Source organism: Lampetra fluviatilis, chromosome 19 (genome assembly GCF_964198595.1).
Source record: "Lampetra fluviatilis chromosome 19, kcLamFluv1.1, whole genome shotgun sequence".
Classification (NCBI taxonomy): Eukaryota; Metazoa; Chordata; class Hyperoartia; order Petromyzontiformes; family Petromyzontidae; genus Lampetra; species Lampetra fluviatilis.
In genome coordinates, this window is record NC_136293.1 from 3087602 (window position 1) to 3108838 (window position 21237).

Here is a 21237-nt window from a genome sequence, read left to right on the forward strand (position 1 = left end):
TTTATCAAATGGCAGTTAAACTGAAATTTTGTCAATTTGGGTAAAAATGTAATGTATTTTGATGGGTTTTTGCAATCATAGGTGTCTGAGCTGAGACAGCAATTTATAACACTAGTCGCTGGTGCAGGAATGTTTTACTGCAATTACTTCCTGTTGCTTTAGGTTGCTCTCGTGGAAATACACGCATCTTCCATGGGCCATCGCAGTAAAGGCACTCACCGTAGGTGCGTGATGTTGGGCACAATACAAGCATGGGGCACATGCACAATCTTCGGGGGGCCCGTTGTGCCGGAGGTGTGGAGCACATAGGCGATGGCGTCTGACCCCACAACGCCTCCCTCCTTCCAATGGTCAGGCCTGCAGGTGGCCTCCTTACCATCCTCATCAGCCCCTTCTGTGACCACACTGGGCTGTTTTGACCCAAGAATGGAACTGTCACGGTCAGGGCATACTTTTCCATACACAGCAGAGTCAGGGCAGTCTGTACCAATGCCTCTTGTCCCTGAATTTTCACGACAAAGGGTTCTCTGGCTGTCTCGATTGTGTGCTGGAGCTTCAGTATGGTTGGAATTCTCCCTTGTGTCTCCTGGCTGAACATCTGCCATGTGTGTTGTAGGAAGGGTTTCCTTCCACTCAATTCTGACCAACCCAAGACTGAGCCCCAAGCTTTTGGAGTCATCTTCTGTGCTCTTCTCACCACCAATGCAGAAGACCTCCAACCATTCCTGGAACTGGATGCGGAATGCCTAAACATGAACAACAACAGACATGGAAAGTGAAACACTTGCGTGAACTAAACACGCCATGTGTTTGTTAGACTGGCAATGCCTCCCAGAGTTTCAGACAATTTGTCTTGATATTTTTGCATTTCCCTTTTCTAGTGCACCATCCATTATTATGCTAGTTGTCACCATATTTAAACTGGTCACATCCTTTTTGCTCTACCTCATGACCTAGATTTATTCATGTTAACTAGCTTGTTTTGCCTGGAATTAGCTTTGCCCTCGCTTTGGCAAATGGTGAAGCATGATTTGCATTGCATCAGTCCGTGATCACGAGCTGTGTTGAACTTGTTGGGAACAGACATCTCTGACAAAGCATGGTTTGTCCTGATCAGTTACTCCAGGCTTATGGAACACAGACTCTCAAGCATACTCATTTGCATTTAGAGGAACTATTTCACTTTTGGCCATCATCATCTTGCCTCAGTTTTGTTACTGAAGCAGTTATTAATCATTTTACTTAAGTGCTTTTTTAATGAGAAATTGGAAAAATGAATTTTTCTTCATCATATAATAAGCTGGGCTGTTGGGAGCTTGTATTATCAATATGCTCGCAGTCCATGGCACTGCAGAGCCCCGTAAATGGGCCGATTACTAAATTTGGATGATTACCACAGTTATTCTAAAATTTAATGTATATGCAGTGACATATCTTTCCAGAAATGTCTTCATCAATTTCCCAGGCATCAATGGGCATCACATTTTGTTAAAAAGGGCACGTTGCAGCCAGTGCAAGAAATCCATGAAATAACTTTTCGCGAAAACCATTAATTATTGAAATTTAAATTCTAAACTTCACCTTTCACTTTTATAAACCAACGCCATTGCACGATCCAGAAACTTCTATTCCAGCCCTCTCTGTATGCACCATGTCGACAATAATATATCTATAATACAGGCTGCAAAGAGCAGTGTGTGCATTCAAAACCCATGCTATCATAGTCTAAATATTGAATGGCTGTACGGATGCATATTTCTGGGTTTTCATTGCTGTCTAAGTGGGTTTCCACTTGGTTAAAGGAAAGAAGTGTTTGTTTATAGTGTATTGCAATACATTGTAAACAGAATTTCATAATTTATTCTAATCTTGGCTACATTGCAAAATGTATTTTTAAATCGCTTGGAATAATCTTCTGTGACTGCTAGTCAAAGCTCATTATTAATGTGGCACAAAACATTAAAAAAATAATTAAAGTAAGAGTTGCCACAATACTGAATCGCAGAAATGTCTTCCTGATTTTTCTTATTTTTTCGAATTATCCTAAATTCGGGACTTTGTACAAAAATGTCAAATCATCTAAATAAAAATGGTTTCTAATTGATCCTAAATATGACATCACATTACGTCCAAGCTTTCCTGTCAAAACTGGATTCATGTCACCCTGAGCCAGTGGTAGAAATTCCGCATTACTTCGGCGGGGCTCGTGGATCCATAGTAAAACCAATGTTGAATTCTCCACAAATTAGTCCCTATTTTATTACCTTCAGAGAGATGATGGGCTTAGTCACCCCCCCCCCCAAACAAAGGATTTGAACTCGCAACCTTCCGATTGCGAGCCGCATGCTCTCCCATTAGGCTACATGGCTGGATTATACTCTTTGGTTCTTTCGGTAAAGTCACGTAGGTATAAAATTAAATAAATCACGACGTTTCGATCGCATCACAAACAATCATCAATTTGGGAAACCACAGCAATATTTTTTTTTGCTGAATTAGGAGAGAGATGCCGTGGTAAGAGGTTATATAGGTGAGAAAGGGGGGAGGGGCAAGGGGGGAAGAGAGGGACGTGAAGCTGGACGGGGGAATTGGGCGGGGTTGGAAGTGGGAGGCTGAGAGAGCTGGGGATACGGGGGTAATTCGGAGAGAGAGGGGAGGGGTGTGGGGTAGGGTCTCGAAGGATCAATCAGCTTCACGTCCCTCTCCGAGCGTTCCACGCAGCGCCCCCCCCTTTGCCCCTCCCCCCTTTATCACCTATATAGGGGTTATTACGGGAGAAAAGGCGGACGGGAAACACAGGGGTGTCTGCACCCACACACACGGGTGTCTGCACCGACGTCCGCATCCGTTAACCACTGGGGGGCCATGGGGGCTCTGTGATCCCCCATAACCCCGCCCCTCCGAGGGGATCCCTATAAAAGGCGGGGAGCCAGAGAGCTCGGGGCCAATTGAACAAGAAGATGACCAGTGAAGTCTGAAGACCGGCAGATTAAGCCCTGGGACTCCCCTGTCTCGCTGCCCTTGTCAGGGCCGAGCTGGGCAAGCCAGCGGCGCGGCCCAAGAGCTTCCGGACCTCTGCTCTTGTAAGGGAAAGGCCGGCTTAGCTGGGTGCCGGGATCTGTGCTTACCAGGGCCAGATCAGACAGCCTCCTGTAGCCTATTAGAGGAGGACTGGGAACAGGACAGGGGACTTAGTACTAGGGGTGGTTTCCCAGCTAGTACGGGTGAAGGGGCCGTTACCCCTTCAACTCTTGTGTCTGTCCCTGAGTTAATAAAAAGAGTGTGCCTCAACTCCGTCGTCGTCTCCCTGAACTCCCTACACCTATATAACCTCTTACCACGGCATCTCTCTCCCACTTCAGCAAAACTATTTTTCGTGCTGTGGTTATTTTATACCTACGTGACTTTACCGAAAGAACCAAAGAGTATAGTCACTAAAGTTTTACATCTAGATTGGCTGGATTATATTTATACTTTTAGAAAACGTACATGAAATGCGAAAATCCGAAAAGATATCTGATACTATGGGAACCTCATTTGCCAGTAAAAATATGATAATTGGTTCTTTACCCTTCTATCTGGCAACAAAACTGACACCTTTTTACAAGGAGTCATGTTTGCATAGACCGCAGGTATTGCGGTCTATGCAAACATGACTCCTTGTAAAAAGGTGTCAGTTTTGTTGCCAGATAGAAGGGTAAAGAACCAATTATCATATCTGATACTGTTATCAATTTTTTTACTGTAAGAGAATAATAATTTTTTTTACACAAATCTATCTCTATAGCAGAACAGTTTCTATAGCAGGAAAATGTGCATCTGTAATGGTAAGTGTCAGAATATAGGAAGATTCCCAGCATCAAAGACACATGCGCAGTAATACACACGAAGGCTGTACGCAATTGTAGTTTAAAAACACAACTTACAATCAGCAGTAGTCTCAGTATAAGACTGGATAATTCATTCAAGTTTACAAGTGCAACTGCATAAAAAGCAGAGTTTGCATAGGTTTAAAATGTAAATAAATAGTAAGTAATTACACTGCCGTTGGGTTGCTTTGTCCTGGTATGTGTCCTTGTTGGCTTAATGCACAGCGCACCACATGACTGCATAATCGTTATGATAGGGTTGCATTGTACAGTTGTAATAGCTTTTCAGTTCAATGTATGAATGGAATATAAACAGCTGATGCATTTCGTCAACTGGCTCTTTTCAATGCAATGTCGCAAATAATTCCCACAACTGTGATTGCAACAATGGTGGGGATTCGACACTGGAACAAAAAATTTTAAACATTGAAAGTTTAATTTTTTTATCTGACTGGTCTGAATAAACCAAAACTCAAATTCAGTTGGCCTTCAAATGGAAGGCAGGGTTCACTTGTCAGGTCATAAGAAGGACTCAAATTTATCCATGCCAGATCAGAAAGCAGAAGATAAAGCTCACCTGTATGAGGTCAACTTGTATATAGGCGAGTTGCATCGATGTCATTCGCATCACATGCGCCGTCAGTTTAGAAGGGCCTTGAGGATTTAGTGGAACGTAAGCTGCGCCAGCCTGCAAAATACTATTACAGCACAAACACATTCAAAATAATAACTGTAATGAGGAGTCCATGGGGCTGAGTGGAATATCGTGTAAAAACAATGAGCTGGCATTGCCAAAATATCGAGTTTGAAACTGGGTAGCCACACATGACTAAACTGTGTACTTCAAGTATGTGTGATAGTTTTATCACGATCACCAATGACTGGATGATTCCAGCTCTGACAACTTAACAGTTTGATTTGATTGACATGCAACTGGTGCGCCCTTTGCACAGTATGTAACTGGTATGCCGTGAGTGTAGCTGAACAGCCTACAGAAGTCAACTCTCTTCCTGGGATATCCTCTAAGCCACGAAGGTGCAATATGAGAGCTACAACTGTCAACACCTCCACAACTTGTGATACGACGCCCATAGCACAATTGTCATATAATTGTCTAAAAGATAAAAAAAAAACTTTGCAATGTTGAACAAGATTTAAAAGTTTTACTCGTATAAATCATTATTGTTTAGTGACATCGCTGGATGTCAACATGTTGCGTGCAGTGCCTGCCCTAAAGAGGCACGGCAAGTGGTGTAGTGACATCATGTATACCACAGGGGTGTGGGTGTAGTGCCGGCCATTGAGGGGCCCGGTGATCGCTGAATGATAGCACTAGATGGCACCACGCTTTGCGTGCAGTGCCGAGCCTACAGGACAGGGTATGTGGGTGCCGGCCGAAGGATGAGGTTACTCGAGGCCATGGCAATCTGGTTGACCCGGGATGACACGTGACCAGTTAAGTCTGCAAAGGGGCCCCATGAGGGAGCTGGGGGTGGTCACGTGATTGGGACCCAGTTCCTTCCCGAGGATTCTGGAAGGTGGACGTGGCCAAGGGCAGAGCCGGCCACGCCACAGAGAATATAAGCCGGGTCCCGAGAGGGACCGGGGTTGTTGTTCATTCTGGAAGAAACCTTCATCTACGTCTCCATTCAACGAGTCTCCAACACGTGGACCCGGGCCGATGCTGTTGGTCCCGGTCCGTATTAGCAGTTACGTTGTAACTAGTGTAGTTAGCCTGGTGGTCACCACCATAGGATGTTATTCTGTTAAGGGGAAAGTTACCCCGTGTGTTGGAACTGAATAAATGTGTTGCCTCCAAGTCTACGTCTGCAACACAGTTGAACCCATTACAATTGTATTGCCAAAATAAAGACATTCTTCGTGTTGCCAGGGCTAGAAATATTATTGAATGGCATTCGTTACTTTTGTGTCCATCATATCAACGTAGATATGTAAAAGGACAGCGATAGTAAGAGTATTCCATGTCCAACTTCACTCTAGTGAGGAGGCGTAATTAAATAAACTTCTAAAACTACTAAAAAAAATCCTTTCATTTCACTGGGTAAGGTCCACTGAGCTATATAGCTCTTTTCAGAAGCGACCTGGCTATCACAAATGATCGCTAAATAAATTTGGAAATGTAAAGTAACAAAATAATCTAAACGCAAGTTTCTAAATGTGAAGGGAAAAATTACAGGACCGGAGAAAGAGAGACATGCAAACTCCAAATATACAGGCGTCAGGGTTGGGATCGAATCCACGACCTTCTGTATACCAGGCAAGGTAATTAACATCTCGCCACTGTGGCTACTGACTACTGACTCGGTACATTTTCAATCATAAAACCAACTTGCACAACGTCTTTACAGTACTTTTAAAATCACAACACAATGAGGTAGACTTTTGCTTTTCAGCAAATATAAGAGCAATATAGTACCGATAAATCAAAGTAAATTGCACACCAAAAAGTATGACCGTACTCAGATTCAGCAACTCTGCAGAAGGCTGCTTCAATTATGCATGCAATTTCTCGAGCAGAAGTGCTTATTCAGTATAACGTAGGTATAAAATAAAATAAATTACATTTATTTTATTTTATATCTACGTGACTTTACCGAAAGAACCAAAGAGTATGGATCCCTGCAGTCACGAAAACTTCAAATCTAGATAATTCAGTATAACTTTCATGGAACCTCCTTTGCCAGTACTAAAATATGAGAATAGGTTTTTCCCTTTTTTTCTGGCAACAAAACAGGTGTTAAGATGCTGTTTTTCTTGCTGTGGTTGTCCCACCTAATGACGATTGCTTGTGTTGCGATCGAAACGTCGTGATCTATAATTTTTCTACCTACGTGACTTTACCGAAAGAACCAAAGAGTATGAATTCCTGCAGTCACGAAAGCTTCAAATCAAGATTGAAGGTGTTAAGATGTTAAAACACCAAACTGAAACCTTTTACAAGGAATCATGTCTGCATTAACCACAATACTTGTGGTCAGACCACACCAGAGACAGCTTTCTTTGGAGCCTAGTCTCAACACCATTTGAGACTATTTGAGACTAGGGTCCAAAGAAAGCTGTCTCTGGTGTGGACCAATTAGTTTCAAAGACAATGCATATATTATAAGAGTGTTTTTTGTCTGCATTCTGACCACAAGTATTGTGGTTAATGCAGACATGAATCCTTATAAAAGGTTTCAGTTTGGTGTTTTAACATCTTAACACCTGTTTTGTTGCCAGAACAAAGTGGAAAACCTATTATCAGTATAACATTGTGAAAAGTTTTGGTTGCACAATATTTTTACAAGTGTGCGGTTGCTGAATATGTCACATATGGAACACAATGTGCGCAAACTAGGCTCAGTGACAATGTCTATCTTTATTTACTACAAACCCACAAAGTGCCACACTACAGTAAATGGAAACCCAATCACACATCCCACATGAAGGGCACACCTTTTAGCAGACAGCAGCCTGCTGCTGGGCCCCTTGAGTGCTTTCGCACACAAAAGAGGCATCATGCAAACGCCGCCACCACCGACAATGATTCTCGCAGGCGACTCACGACAGCAGTGAAAATTGCGGGAGTAGTGCATAACAAGGTGCATCGTGCAACAAAGGAACTTCTTTTGAGTCACTTGCACATTACAATCTCATCAATTATCTCTGCTTTTGTGACTACAATGAAATACGTTAAGTCAGTGACTGGTAGTCATGCACGCAGATGCATTGGGAGCGTGTATGCTGATAATCACAAAGGAACATTGCTATTCCCGTCATCTAAATCATCCAGAAATACATTTTAGAGATTATATTTAGGAATTTCAACTTTTTAATATTGTAAATGCTTCGTCTTCGATAACACCATAAAAATTAATTAAACTTTCCCTTTATATTACTTCTGAATTTTTTCCCAAAAAGGTTATCTGCAATATATTGCCTCCCTTTGTTAGAAACCTCTATTTTCATGAGCTTTCATTTGTAAAATAGATGTGCTTCATTAACATGCTGTCAACTAGATAATATAAATAATAATTTTAAATGTACAAATGTAGCACAGGCTGATGAATAGATTATTTCACAGTTTGACATTTTAATGAAGAGGAAACTTATAGCTTGTAAAACAGATTAAAAATATTGAAAGCAGCGTGCTATGGTACAATTATAATAATTACTAACCTCGGAAGCATCAATCAGTACAGTATTACGACGTTTTGGAAAGAGGGTCCTGCATTGGGATGTTTAATAAATCCCTTCATGGTTATATCACATGCACAGTATAAGGAAACCAGGCTGGCTGCAAAAACACACATCAAAGATTGATCATGGCAGATGACATCACAGAACTATTTCTGAATTCCCTTCAATGGGCTTCTCTATCCACTCTACGAGTACACCTTTTACATTATCTGCAAATACTGTTTTCATACTCCTCAGTGGGAGTTTATGCAGATATAAGGGTGACCAAGCTGAAACCATCAATTCACTGTACTTGAGAACCCAGTTCAATCACAAGTGGCTGGCCAGATCAGATTCTAACTCAGGAAATCTGCAGTGCTGGCTCGGTGTTCTGACATGGCATTTGAGCCCAGTCACCCCTGAATGAATATTTGCTCGTTTGTCTTTATGATATGCGTGTGCATCTTAGATCATGTGGCTAGAGGAGGAGAAGCTTTGCTCACCCGAGGATACAAGCGGGAAGTTGAAGCACAGGATTCGTGAACAGTCCAACCACCGGCCTCGGATCTTCACGCAAGAGCTCGAGCAGCTCGGCACACACCTGCGCGGCCTGCCGGCACAGCTCGCCATACGTCACCTGCAGCGTAGTAGCCTCCCCATCGTCGTAGCGCACCGCCACTGCTTTCGCGCGCCCCGACACTAGCGAGTGCAGCGTGGAGCCACAGCTGCCCAGGTTATCGTGGCCACGGTGTCCTTCATCACTGCACATGGCTGTGTACGATCGATGCGCGTTTAACCTGTAATGAAATCAATACATTAATTATTTTAACAAAATACAATTTTATTAAACCAGGTAAGGCTCACTGAGCTATATAGCTCTTTTTCAGAAGCGATCTGGCCACAAATGATAGCTCAACGAAGTGGCTTATCACGTGGGAATGTATAGGCAGCCAAAAACTCTAAACTCGCGTTTATAAATGTAGAGTGAAAAACCAGAGGACCCAGAGAAAAATCCACTCGACCACAAGGAGAACATGCAAACTCCAAATATACATGCGTCAGGGTCGGGATCAAACCCACGACCTCCTGTATACCTGGAGAGGTAGTTCACATTTCGCCACCGTAGCTCTCAAATGCGATTTCAGATTGTACTGCGTGTTGCTCAGCGTTATGTCCAACGTTTGCTCCACATCCTGGGAGCTTTTCTGAGAACAACCAATGCCACCAGAAAAAATATCGGACCACGATACAGCATAACCACAAAAACCTACACAGTAATTAACTCATGTATTTCGTTTGGTGTCATGCAGTAGCCACTAGCAAGAGAAACCTGGGTTACTTTTACTGCATTCACAAATTTGTTCTTGATAACTGTTGAAGTTTACATATGGACGTAACTGCGGCATGCAATGTACTATAGTAATAACGTGAAATGTCAAGTGGCCTTCAATGTTAATGCTGCAGCAGATGGCATTCCTTTGCCTATGCCCCGGTGGGATTTGAACCATCGAACCCATGCAGATTGGCTAAGTGACAAATGCGCCAACCACCCAGCTATCCAAACATTGAGATAGTGCCATTGAGCTACATAACTCTCCCAGGGTAGCTAAACGATAGTTTTTTTTAGTAATTAGTCATCCTTATTTAAGCATCTGTAATTATACGAAGCGTACATTTTTTTCTGAATACATTTGAATGTCATTTGGTAACAGGGGAAAGAGAAATGCCTGAACTGGATCACATATTGATGAGCCCTGGTACGGACTTCAACCCAGCCACTGGTGAGACTTTATTTGGTAAAGTTATTTAAACACAAAATAGAACTCAGTGATAATTAAGACATCTTATGGCTTTTGGTGTCCCACAAAAAATAAATACCCAATGTCTCTAAGTGACGTTTGTACGTGGACAACAGTCAATCGTCTATAAACACATCTGGTGATAAATATTCCTGCCATCACTTCCACCCTTTGCTGCATACACAGATATTTCCCATTAACTCCACTTTATGATATTCATTGATGGTTGCTGTATTTTGCATGTGGGAGGAAATCCGATTTTTTTTATATCCAAACAGGCCAGCAACCCATTACAAGCATGTTTAAAAAACAAAAACCTGCTGATGACGTTGTGATAAATCAAAACCAGCCCAGGGCTCGCAGCTTGAACAAATGCTGCTGCCTTACTGGCCGCTCGTCCAAGGGCCCATGGGGGGAGATGATGTTATTTTATATGTTTGGTGAAACACTTGCCTCCGCTTAAAAGTATTCATTGTTAATAATTATTAATATCCATCCTTTTGTTAATGCGCTGCTTAATGAAGGCCTCCCACACCTTTCGGTCATCGGGTTTGTTTGACCATAATTTATTGATCTGTTTACCTTTCCTATACTTTGCACTCCTGTCATGTTTTTGTATTGTTTGTTGTAACGTTTTCACCCGCCCTTCCTGGGCATGTGATGGAATGTATAGCTCATAGGATTCCTCCAGTATAAATACATATTCTGATTCTGGGTGCCCCAGGTCTGGGTGAGTAGATCATCACTCGCCACTGATGACAGACGTGGCCAGGAATCCGACTCGGGTTGCCCGGCTTCACAGCGCAATGCGCCACCGCTCCATCACGACGCAATGTACAATGTCAACGCGACTCCCGTACAGTGCTGTACGTGTCCGTTATAAACACAATGCCACGTTGTTACGGAGTTTTGTCTCTGCACAGGAATAACCAGTGGACTTCACACAACACGTTGCCACTAATTGTATCGACCTCTTGAGTGGTGGGGGAGGCATTTATCCAGCAGTGGATAGGTTAAGGTAGACGAGTGCCGTAAAATACACCGAACAACCGTCTTACCTATGAGAAGACTCCACTGTATTAATTGCAACATTCTAGCGCAACTAAAACGCGCGCGGTCACGCCGAATTGACGGAAACAGAGTGCGGAACACAGCAAAGGGCACGACACGAGCCGTCCCTTACCAACACGGCCGACCAGCATGCGTGCGACGGAAGTGACGTTGTACATAAGGCCGGATGTGTGACGTTACCATGTTAAACTGCCCCCCCCCCCGGCACCCTGTAGCCCCACCCACTGTTTCTTTCCCCGCCTCATTTGTCTAGCCCACGCCTTAATACTAGATTTGAAGCTTTCGTGACTGCAAGGATTCATATTCTTAGGTTTTTTCGGTAAAGTCACGTAGGTAAAACATTAAAATTAATGAAAGTAAAATAAAATAAAAATCACGACGTTTCGGAGGCAACACAAGTTTCCGTCATCAGGTGGGACCGTCACAGCATCAAGTGATGCAGCAAATCTGGCTGTGACGGTCCCACCTGATGACGGAGACTTGTGTTGCCTCCGAAACGTCGTGATTTTTATTTTATTTTGCTTTCATTAATTTTAATGTTTTACCTACGTGACTTTACCGAAAAAACCTAAGAAGATAGCCCACGCCTCTTTTCACTTTAGACACGCCCTTAATCTCCTGTAGCCCGCCCTCTCTCCTCATAGCCCCGCCTCCTCCCCACATCCTGTCAAGCTGTCCACCCGCATGCGTCTCGTCGACCAATCAAGAGGTGTCTTGGCGGAGGGCGCGCGCTTCGTTAACCAATCATCAGGCGCGTAGGCGGTGGTGGGGGAGAGTTTCCTCCACTGCGTACAGTGGTGGTGGGAGCGTCGCGCCGCACATGCGCGGCGCCCGTCTCGCTCTTCCTGTTGCCTCGCCTCTCCTCTTTGCTGCCGCCTATCTCTCTGACTCTTGAGTGCGATTACTACGAGTTGGTCGCGGCCGCAACGGTACCCGGCACACGCTGCCCGATTCGTGTCGCTGTCCTCTCGTCTCCCTCATCCGCGGCCGCCGCCGCGTTTCTGCCGCCACAGAGCTCGGGGGCATGGAGCACGCGTGGCCCCCGTGAGCGGTGAGAAGCACGGGGGAGATGCACGGGGGAAGGAAGCGGTGATTAGTCGTGGGGGGGGGGGGCGATGGTGGTACACGGAGTTTCGCCAGCAGCTTGGAGGCACGGGGAGAGAACCACTCGGGTAGATTGGTAGAAGCGCGGAGGGCACGAATGAAGGCACCGGGAGCACGTTGTTGAAAGCACGAGGGGCACACGGGGGTAAGAAAGTATAAAGCACGCGAACACGGGGGCAAGCACGGTAGGACATCATCATCCCTCGCCATGTAACCATCCAGCTGCTGCTGCACTCATCAGTCGATCGCGTCGCTCCATCTCCGCTGCAGCTGTCCTCTCTCGTCTGTTCTGCTTCCTTTGGCTGCTGCCACCTCCTCGTCAATGTCTTGACCACCGTGACGTGTTCTGTCTGAACCCGCTCACTTTTCCCTGACTGTGCCATGTGGTGTCGCTAACTCTGCGTGTGTTGGAGGGAGCGGTGGTGCAGCGGTTAGCGCGCTGCGCTAAAGGAACCCGGCGACCCGAGTTCGATTCCCGCTCACGGCCAACACCGGTGGGTGACGATTATCTGAACCGGTCCTGGGCCTCCCCTACGTCGACTCAGCCTCGAATGAGTACCTGGTGCGGCGTGTAAAATTGTCGCCACTGGGGGAGACAAAGGCGGCCGGGCGTGGTGTTGGCCACCCACCCCCTCGTGTGCCGTGTCGACCTTCATTGGTGCTACTCGCTCACAGCGCTTGCCCCAACAATCTGTTAAGGCTACACGGGGGATCTTTGTCTCGCGATCTGTGCGCTCTTCTTCGTGTTGCTCAGTGCAATCCACAATCGTGCAAAATAGCTACATTTCACACTTTCGCAGCGTTTTTGTCGCATTATTTGTAATGCTAATCCCTTGTTTCTCACCCGTTTGTCATAAGCAGACCTTCTTTGTATGCGCATTGATGGTGAAACGCATGCTCGTGTTTTCGGCGCATTGCTGTGTTTGCTGTTCACTACCAAGGTCACTTTTCCAAAATAGCGTCCACCCTCGTCAGCCTCTTTAATTCATCATTTTAATCCAGGCACACCATCGATAATAGCTGCCATTGGTAAACGGGTAAGCACACGCTCGCTGTGTGGTCCACTCGTGTTGCCCCGACAGTATCGTCATTGGGTTTGTGATCCTTGTTCTACTTGACAACAAGGATTTATTTCGCTCCCTATTTATGTTGAGCCCAACTCTTGCAGGTCTCTTTATTACGTCGTAAAATCATGTTGCCGCTGGTTGTTACAATGACGTGTCATTTAGCAAATCACAGATGGTGAACGTTTGTGTATCTGGTTGGCCACATTCCTCCCAATACATTTTTTGGAAGACTCGTGTCACTGAATAAGTTGCGAAATGTGATCCTTGCCTGGCTTTCCTTCGAAAATTGTGTTTTGTTACGTGCTGTGAGGATGGGCCGTTGCCCGGAACGTTGTCTATTATGTATATTTACTTTTAAGGTTACCGTGTTATTGTCGAACGTGTTTTTTTGGCGTTTGTCACGCGCTTCATGCAATCGAGATTTGTGAAACCTTGAATGGCCGCATCTATGTCTACAGTCCCAATTGCCTTTTTACATAGTCAAACATTGCTACGCATAATTGCGTTTGATATATTAGTATCTTTCAGAATCCCAGGAATGGATGATCGATGGTAGAAAAACATTTCCGAAATCCAGTTTCCTCTCACGGTTTTCTGACCTCTAATTTGTAATTCTGGTCCCAGTGATTCACGTGAACAGTTGGTATACACGTGAAGAGAGCTACATCACAACCACATTGTCAGTCTACTGCAGAATGAAGGCCTCCCCACGCTATTTTCAGTCATAGAGGTTGTATGACCATGCTTCAGCACGCTGGACAGTGCGGTTTGGTGATAGTGGGGCCCACCCACAACCCGTTCAGAGATAACTCGCCACTGACGTTGGCTGGATATTGATCTCTGGCCACAGGGGTTGACACTGCAGTGTGCGAACCACTGCACCACCGCTCCCTAAATAAGGTGGCGAATTGTAGTTCTTCAAGTTGGTTTAATCTCCCTTTTTTTAATCGATGAATGATTAAAGAATTTCATTTCCGTGCACACGTTTAGTAAATAGATCCATCAATTTTGTTCCAACAACTGGCCCTGCTTCTGTGATGTGCACGGTTATACCATCTGATCCAGTACCTTTCCCTTGTTAATGCTATGAAGGGGAGTATTTGCTTTAAAAAGTGATATCTGGATTTTAATCTTCAAAACTGCTTGATGCCTGGAATATATGGGGGGTTTTCCCCTGCTAATTATAGTCCTCGGTTACCTGCAACTATGGTAGTGAGAAAAGTGCTATGATGGTGAGGACACAGAGGAGTGGAAAGCAATCTTTGTCAAAACTAACTAAACTATTTTTATTTTAGCAGGCAAAGCTCACTCTTTTTTCAGAAGCGACCCGGCCGCAAATGATAGCTCAACGAAGTGGCTTATCACGTGGAAATTTATAGCAGCCAAATACTCTAAATGCATGTTGCTTCTAAATGTGAAGGGAAAAACCGGAGAACCCGGAGATAAATCCACTCGACCACGGCGATAACATGCAAACTCCAAGTATACAGGCGTCATGGTCAGGATCGAACCCACTGACTCCTGCATACTAGGCGAGATTTCGCCACCATGGCACCCTAAATTAAAGAAATGATGATCCTGTGTCGGCAGTGGTGCACAAGCACAATAAAAAAACTCAACACAATCTTCGATAGTACCTCTAATTAGCACAGTTGGCTATGTATGGTGTGAAGGAATTTTAACATACATACTTAAAATAAAAAAATAGGTCACGTTTCGGGAAATGTGAGAAATCGCTCTTCTCTGCTGCCCTCAGAGTCTGAAACTCTCCCCAGCCATCTGTACTGTTGACTGCCACTGATCAATACAATGCTCAATACCTTCCTCTTTTCCTCTACTCAAGAATGTCTCTAATTAAATTACCGAATTACTATACATCCTTTCCACAGAACACCCATGTCCCACTGTTTTCTGCACTGTCTTGAGATGCAGTCGCATTTTGATTCTGCGAATATATAAATTATACTTGTTTGGGGGAGGGACATAAGGGAAAAATGACCGGGCTGCACGAAGGAATACAGGGCAAGCAACAAAGCACCGGGGAAGAAAAGCAGAGGTATGGGAGGAGGTGGACTGAGTGAAGAGCATGTATGTTGTATGTTAAACTTCTTTTGCACCGTATGCGGTCAACCCTGATAATCGGAGGGCACCGGGTAAGAAGAGGAGAGGTGTGGAGCAGCAGAGTGGAGCAGCAGAGTGGAAGCCCCTTGTGGACGAGCCCAGGGCTTTGCATGCTATTGCTGTCATGGGGCACAGAGGCAGTTCATCACATGATAGGGTGAGGCAGCATCATAAGCACAGCATGGGACGTTGGGAGCAAGGATTTTGAAGGGGGTCCGCATCTTTGCCCAGGAATTAATGGAAGCAGCTTAAATTTTGTAACACGAGAAGAAGCGCGTAAGCCTTCTTGCTTCGATATAACTGGTAAGTGGAGGAAGCAGCTGCATTGCTCTGGCATGTTAAGGAGGCAACGGTCATTGGTTTGTCGTTACAAGTTACAGGGTCCATTGCGCTGGCCAGAGGGGAAATTGTTTTATTGGTCTGCAGATCTTGATCACCTTTGCATTCCCGCGGTGAAGGTTCCGTTCCATGGGGGACCGAGCTATTGCCTGCACGGCCCCTCTATTTTGGAACGCTTTGTTAAAACACATTGGGGATTCAGCTTCAATTGAGCTGTTTAAGTCTCGACTTAAAACATTCTTATTCAAGAAGGCTTTCACATCATTTTATCTTCAGGCTCTTGCTCTTTTATTATTATTAGAATATTTGATAGGTTGTTACGCTTGTTATGTTTTTTTATGCATATTGTGCACAGTGCTCTGTGATCCATGAACGAAGAGCGCTATATAAGTAGTATTATTAATGTATTTGGAACAGCTTCGTTGCTATGACTGGAAGGGGAGTAGATGCATTGCCCTAACGTGTGGAGAGGGAGTAGCGGCAAAGGAGGGAGCAGCTCTCCTCATTGCTCTAACATGGGAGGGAGCAGAGTTCATTGCTCTGGTATGGGAAGAAATGGGCTACATTTCCTTGGCACAGGCAGGAAGGAGGACTGCATGGGAAACGGCAGCTTCACGAGTGGTATGGACAGGTGCAGGATTGTAGGAGACAATGCAGGCAGATTTATTATGACATGTTGAGATACTCGCACTCCACCAGGGATGGAGCAGGCTGCTGCTTTAGTTTATGGAGGGAATGTACAGACAAAGTGGGAAGTGGTGGCACATCTCATTCAGGGAAGGGAGAGGAAGCAGCATGCAACATCCTTGTGCGTGACGGTATAAGTTTGTTGCATACGGAACATACTGCATTAGCCTTGTACGGGAAGGCACAGCAGATGAAGCATGCTACATTCGCCCTGTTAGACGTCTGTGTGTATAGAATTGTAGTGGTTGTGCGCAGGCTTCATTATCCCAGTAGGAGATGTTCATGCAACAGCATGCTGGTATATGGAGTGTGGTACAGATCACACCATTGTGCGGCCCTTAGCTGTTGAAGCAAACACAACGGTTGTCCTTCCCACGCACCTCCGATTAGCACGGTTGGCTACATACTGTGCGAAAGAAGTTCAACATGAATACAATGGTGTGTGTGACATGAAGAAATTATGTTTACTGTCAGTAAATGTAGTCTGCCAAAATATGTTTTGTAGGCAGGTGTGAAGTGTTTATTCTGCTTGTGTACAGAAGTATATTTTTTATATTCTGAAATACGCATATTTTCGTAACATACATGATGTTAAGTGATTTGCTACATTTATAGTAATTTTTTTTAATAAGAAATGTTAATTCAGAATGATAATTAATGTTTGGATCTTAAAGCTACTTAGCATTACAACAAAGTATAATTTAATATTTAATATCTTCAGGTTATTGATGTTTATGTTCAAAAACCAGGTCTTGTTAATACCGTACTCTTTGGTTTTTTCGGTAACGTCATGTAGATAGAAAATTAATAGATCACGACGTTTCGATCAAGCGGTCGTCCTCTTGTGTGGCGATCGAAACATCGTGATCTATTATTATTTTTCTACGTGACTTTACCGAAAGAACCAAAGATTATGGATTTCTGCAGTCGTGAAAGCTTCAAATCAAAATTGAACTCAAGTTTGATTAGCAACTTAAACGCCATTTGAGATCTCGAATTTCACGAAATTTTTCCCATGGTGACAGTAACATCAGTTGGGTTTGTACAAGAAACACTGTACCTTATGTCTATAGCCATTATTTTTTAAGCAAAATAGGCACGGTAAGATGGGTTTGGGTCTGTTCATCTTATATATATAGGCTCTATCTACCCTGGTTTCCTCCTACAGGAATAATTATATCCATAAGGAAAAAAGTTTTGCTGGCTGACTGGAAGGGTGAGAGGGGCAGACGAACGGACGCAGCCAAAGAACGTGTTGGCTGCGAGTTTATATGTAAAGGGGAGCTGGCCAAACATCGCAATGCAGGAGGAGCCTCATGAAAAAGTGTTTTGAATCTCAGTGAATCCTTCCTGGACAAATACATTATTGTGTATTGCATTGGAGAATGAGCCAAACGGTAATACAGTGGAACACTTATCTGCGATGGTGTGAAAGAAGCCCGTTGCAGATAAGCAACATTGGAGTTGAAGATGACTTCCCTTACCTGTGAAAGAGATTGCAGATAAATGCAGATAATTTAAATCTAGCATATGATGCAATTCCACGGCTGTTACCCACAATAGCTGCGGTCAATAAACATGAACTGTGCTGTGCAATGTGGTTGCAAAGACGTCGGCGGAGACACTGGAAAAGCTGACAATCCAAACGTCGTTGAACATCACGCACAATTTTTGTCATCATCATCATAGTCGTCGTCTGTGGCTATTGCGCCGTCGGCACTGTCACGCAAGGTCTTCTACACGACCACTTGGGTACAGAGCACTCTGCCATCTCCTGTGTGGTTTCCAGCTTCAAAGGGTGCCACCCAAGCCAACACCCGTTGCGGTAATGATCTTGCATGCATCACCACTATCTTGTCATTATATGACTAGATTATTGCCCATTATAGGATGAATGTATCGCCTTGCTTTCCATAAGGAACTGCGGACAATAGGATGCTTTAAGTGCCCTTCCAGTGACTCCACATTATTTGTGGCCTTGCAGATACTAGGAGTGCCGATCGGCAGGTAACGGGAAGAACCATGGATTGGGTTGTCCACACAGATTATATTTTCTCGTATAAATTGCCAGGGTTGTATGCCCCCACTGAAATTGTTGGTGAAATTTTCAGCCAAACAATTAAATACTTGTTATACCTGTTCCAGTGACTGACACACACTAGACGTGTTTTTTTATACAGAAGATGCATTTAGTCGGGTAGGTGTGTGACACAGATGTTCGTTTCTGGAAGAAAGCATTACTGGTATAGAGTGTAAGGCTTTTATTACATGTTGATTAAGGGCAACAAGTTCTTAGACAAAGGGACCTCTGCTCATAACTGATCAATATCAACCTGGTATTTTTATCAATTTGAACTGATAACTTGAAATAATTTTCTCTTTGATTTACAAATACTGTATGTATTTAAACAAATATTGATTCCGATCTGATCTGCCCCTTGGAAACGATTTTTAATGATGCAAGTCGAGGTGCATGAATATTTCCCAGGGCTCAGCCTCGGACAGCTCCGGATGAAGTTGAGCCCTGGATTCACCGATACAAGTGATATTGTTTCCACACGACTTCCACGCTCATGTACATATCCTTTACGATGTTGGCCCCACAGTGTTACCTGACATGGTCGGCTTCATCATGGCATCATCTGCATTATTGATATCTGCAAAGTGTTGCAGCCAATTCACATTTTACAGTGGGGCCGATGTGAAGTGGTTCTTTGTCTCACAAATGTCGACCGTTGCAAAAAAACGATTCCTTATTGAAGAATTTATAAGCAACTGCAAAGATAAAACAAACTGCAAATTCAAAAACATTTTATTTCATTAAATAATATTCGTTTACATACGTGTATATTACTGTGCCATAGTTACATCCTGACATTTGAATTCCACATCCATCGTGTAACCTTTATACGGTAATCCCTCGCCAACCACGGGATTAGGTTCTTGGAAAAGGCCACGCAAATCCGCGGTTGGTAAAGTAACAGGGGTCTATGGGAATAGGGGGTTAGGGGAACCAACGGCTATGGTCAGACTTGTCATAGCTTAACTAAGTTACCTGTTTATTAACTAAACACCGAATAAAATACAGGACATTACACAGCATAATAAAACATAAGTAAGCATTGCATTGACTTTACATCGCTTTAATATTAATGATGATGACAATGAGATGATGGGGAAGGCTTGGTTAGAAGGAGGGAGAGGCTTGGCCCACCCTCACCCCACTTCCTCCGGGTCATCAATGACATGATTAGGCAGGCGAGGAGGCAAGCACTGGGGCATGATACGCTGGTTGACCTGCTGACAAGTGACCGGATGATATTGGAGGGGGGGCACCGGTGGACAGGGGCCGCTGGGCGGTCACATGGCTGGATCAGTGGTGCTGGCAGCTTTAATTGGTTGTGCTGGTTCTTTAAAAAAAATAGGATGGATGGCTGCTGCATTTTTTTGTAAGTCTCGGTACACCACCTCCCCTGTGGTGCGATGCAACGTGGCCTATGCGCTGCGAAAATCGCAACAAAACAGATGAACAGGTGATAAGCTACAACGCAGCGCCATGGAGGAGAACCGCGGCTTCGCGAAATTTGTAAATGTGTGTTGTGGAACCGTGTGCACTCGTGCGTTGTTTACACACTGCGGGTGTACCCTTGGATACTCAAATGTCCAGGCCGTGGTTGGTAGATTGATATGCAAATAAACCGTGTATACATGAATTCCGCAATTGGAAAGTCCACTTTTGGCGAGGGATTGCTGTATATCTGTACGCAATGGCAGAACATCCAAGTCCTTTAAATCCGTGAGATGTTCAAATATTGTCGAAGCTCTGTGGTTGAGAGTCATTGCTGTCCTGATTTCTGATGCAGAAGATGCAAGTGTGCTTTACATTACCTTTTTAAGCATTTATGCTATTACCAGTGTGAACTTATGCAAGAGTTTCAATACGGTTATGAACTGTAAATCAAATGTGCGATGTAATATCCACTTATTAGACCGTCACCAAATAAAAAAAAGTTGCACAAATAGCTAAGTACAGGTGCCGCTTGATTTATGAAAGGAATGCGTTCTTCAAAATAACACGCGTAAAACGAAATTTCGTAAAATTGGAAGTGCTTTTTCCAGAAATGTAATACTTCAAATGAGACATGCGTTTAGGATAGATGATAGTCTTTGGTTCTTTTGGTAAAGTCACGTAAAAAGAAATTAAATTAAATAATAATAGAATACGACGTTTTGATTGCAACACAAGCAACCATCATCAGGTACAAATGTTTGAGAAAACAAACATAGTAAACTTGGAAATATAATGCAATACAACACAGAGTCGACCAACAAAACAGTCAACACCCCACCTGGTTGATTACGTTCTTCCAAAGATTGCTAAATTTGAGAGAGAGACAAAACATAGACACGGAGTAATTCCTGCAGTCAAGAAAGCTTCAAATCTAGTTAGATGATAGTCATTTGCAATCTACTCTTTACCTAAAATATACACCTCTATCACTTTACACGATACAAAACTAATAAAAATCATAATTATAAAAACGATTGGATAATAATGGATTTAAAACTAAAATAATGAACCTTTTCAGGGAACTCGCCAAAAGATCTGCATGTTGGAATGACTGGAAAGGCGATGTGGCGGCGTTACTGTTGCACTGCAGGGACACTGGCGCTGTCGTGGATGGATGACGACGCAGCCTCCCGGGCGGCTTCTTGTTTGCTGATCTCGTGGCACGTGCCGTAGTGAAATTTTGTTCACACAGAAATTCAATTTTGTTAATCGAAAAGTGTCCATAATATGTCAATTGCGTTAACGTGAAATTTAGTAAACCGAATGTTAGTAAATCGAGGGATACCTTGTACATTGTTCTAACAATATTCTGCTAATGACCAAATTACCTGAAATTCACCTGATTTCACAGGGTCTCATGAGACAAGCAGCATTGAGCCTGGGAATACAGTCCTGGATTGGTGACCACCAAAAAGACAAATAGGTTATTA

The 21237-nt window shown here is 43.9% G+C and overlaps 2 protein-coding genes across 4 annotated transcripts in view; one reads left to right on the forward strand and one right to left on the reverse strand.

Moving 5' to 3' along the window:
- Positions 1-11092, reverse strand: part of AASDH (aminoadipate-semialdehyde dehydrogenase) — a 55782-nt gene extending 44690 nt beyond the window's left edge. The window contains exons 1-4 of one of the 2 annotated variants that reach the window (XM_078864810.1): positions 11031-11092; positions 8552-8845; positions 4447-4567; positions 220-746 (exon numbers count right to left, since the gene is read on the reverse strand). In XM_078864810.1, coding sequence (XP_078720936.1) covers positions 220-746; positions 4447-4567; positions 8552-8817 — 914 coding nt within the window. In that variant the 5' untranslated portion in view covers positions 8818-8845; positions 11031-11092. Of the gene's footprint in view, positions 1-219; positions 747-4446; positions 4568-8551; positions 8846-10905 lie in introns of both variants that reach the window. The other variant, XM_078864809.1, reaches the window with a different exon arrangement.
- Positions 11093-11672: 580 nt separating this feature from the next.
- Positions 11673-21237, forward strand: part of CHST10 (carbohydrate sulfotransferase 10) — a 77695-nt gene continuing 68130 nt past the window's right edge. Inside the window, exon 1 of one of the 2 annotated variants that reach the window (XM_078864817.1) lies at positions 11673-11969. The gene's annotated coding sequence lies outside the window, so the exon portion shown is untranslated. Of the gene's footprint in view, positions 11970-12497; positions 12517-21237 lie in introns of those variants that run through there. The other variant, XM_078864818.1, reaches the window with a different exon arrangement.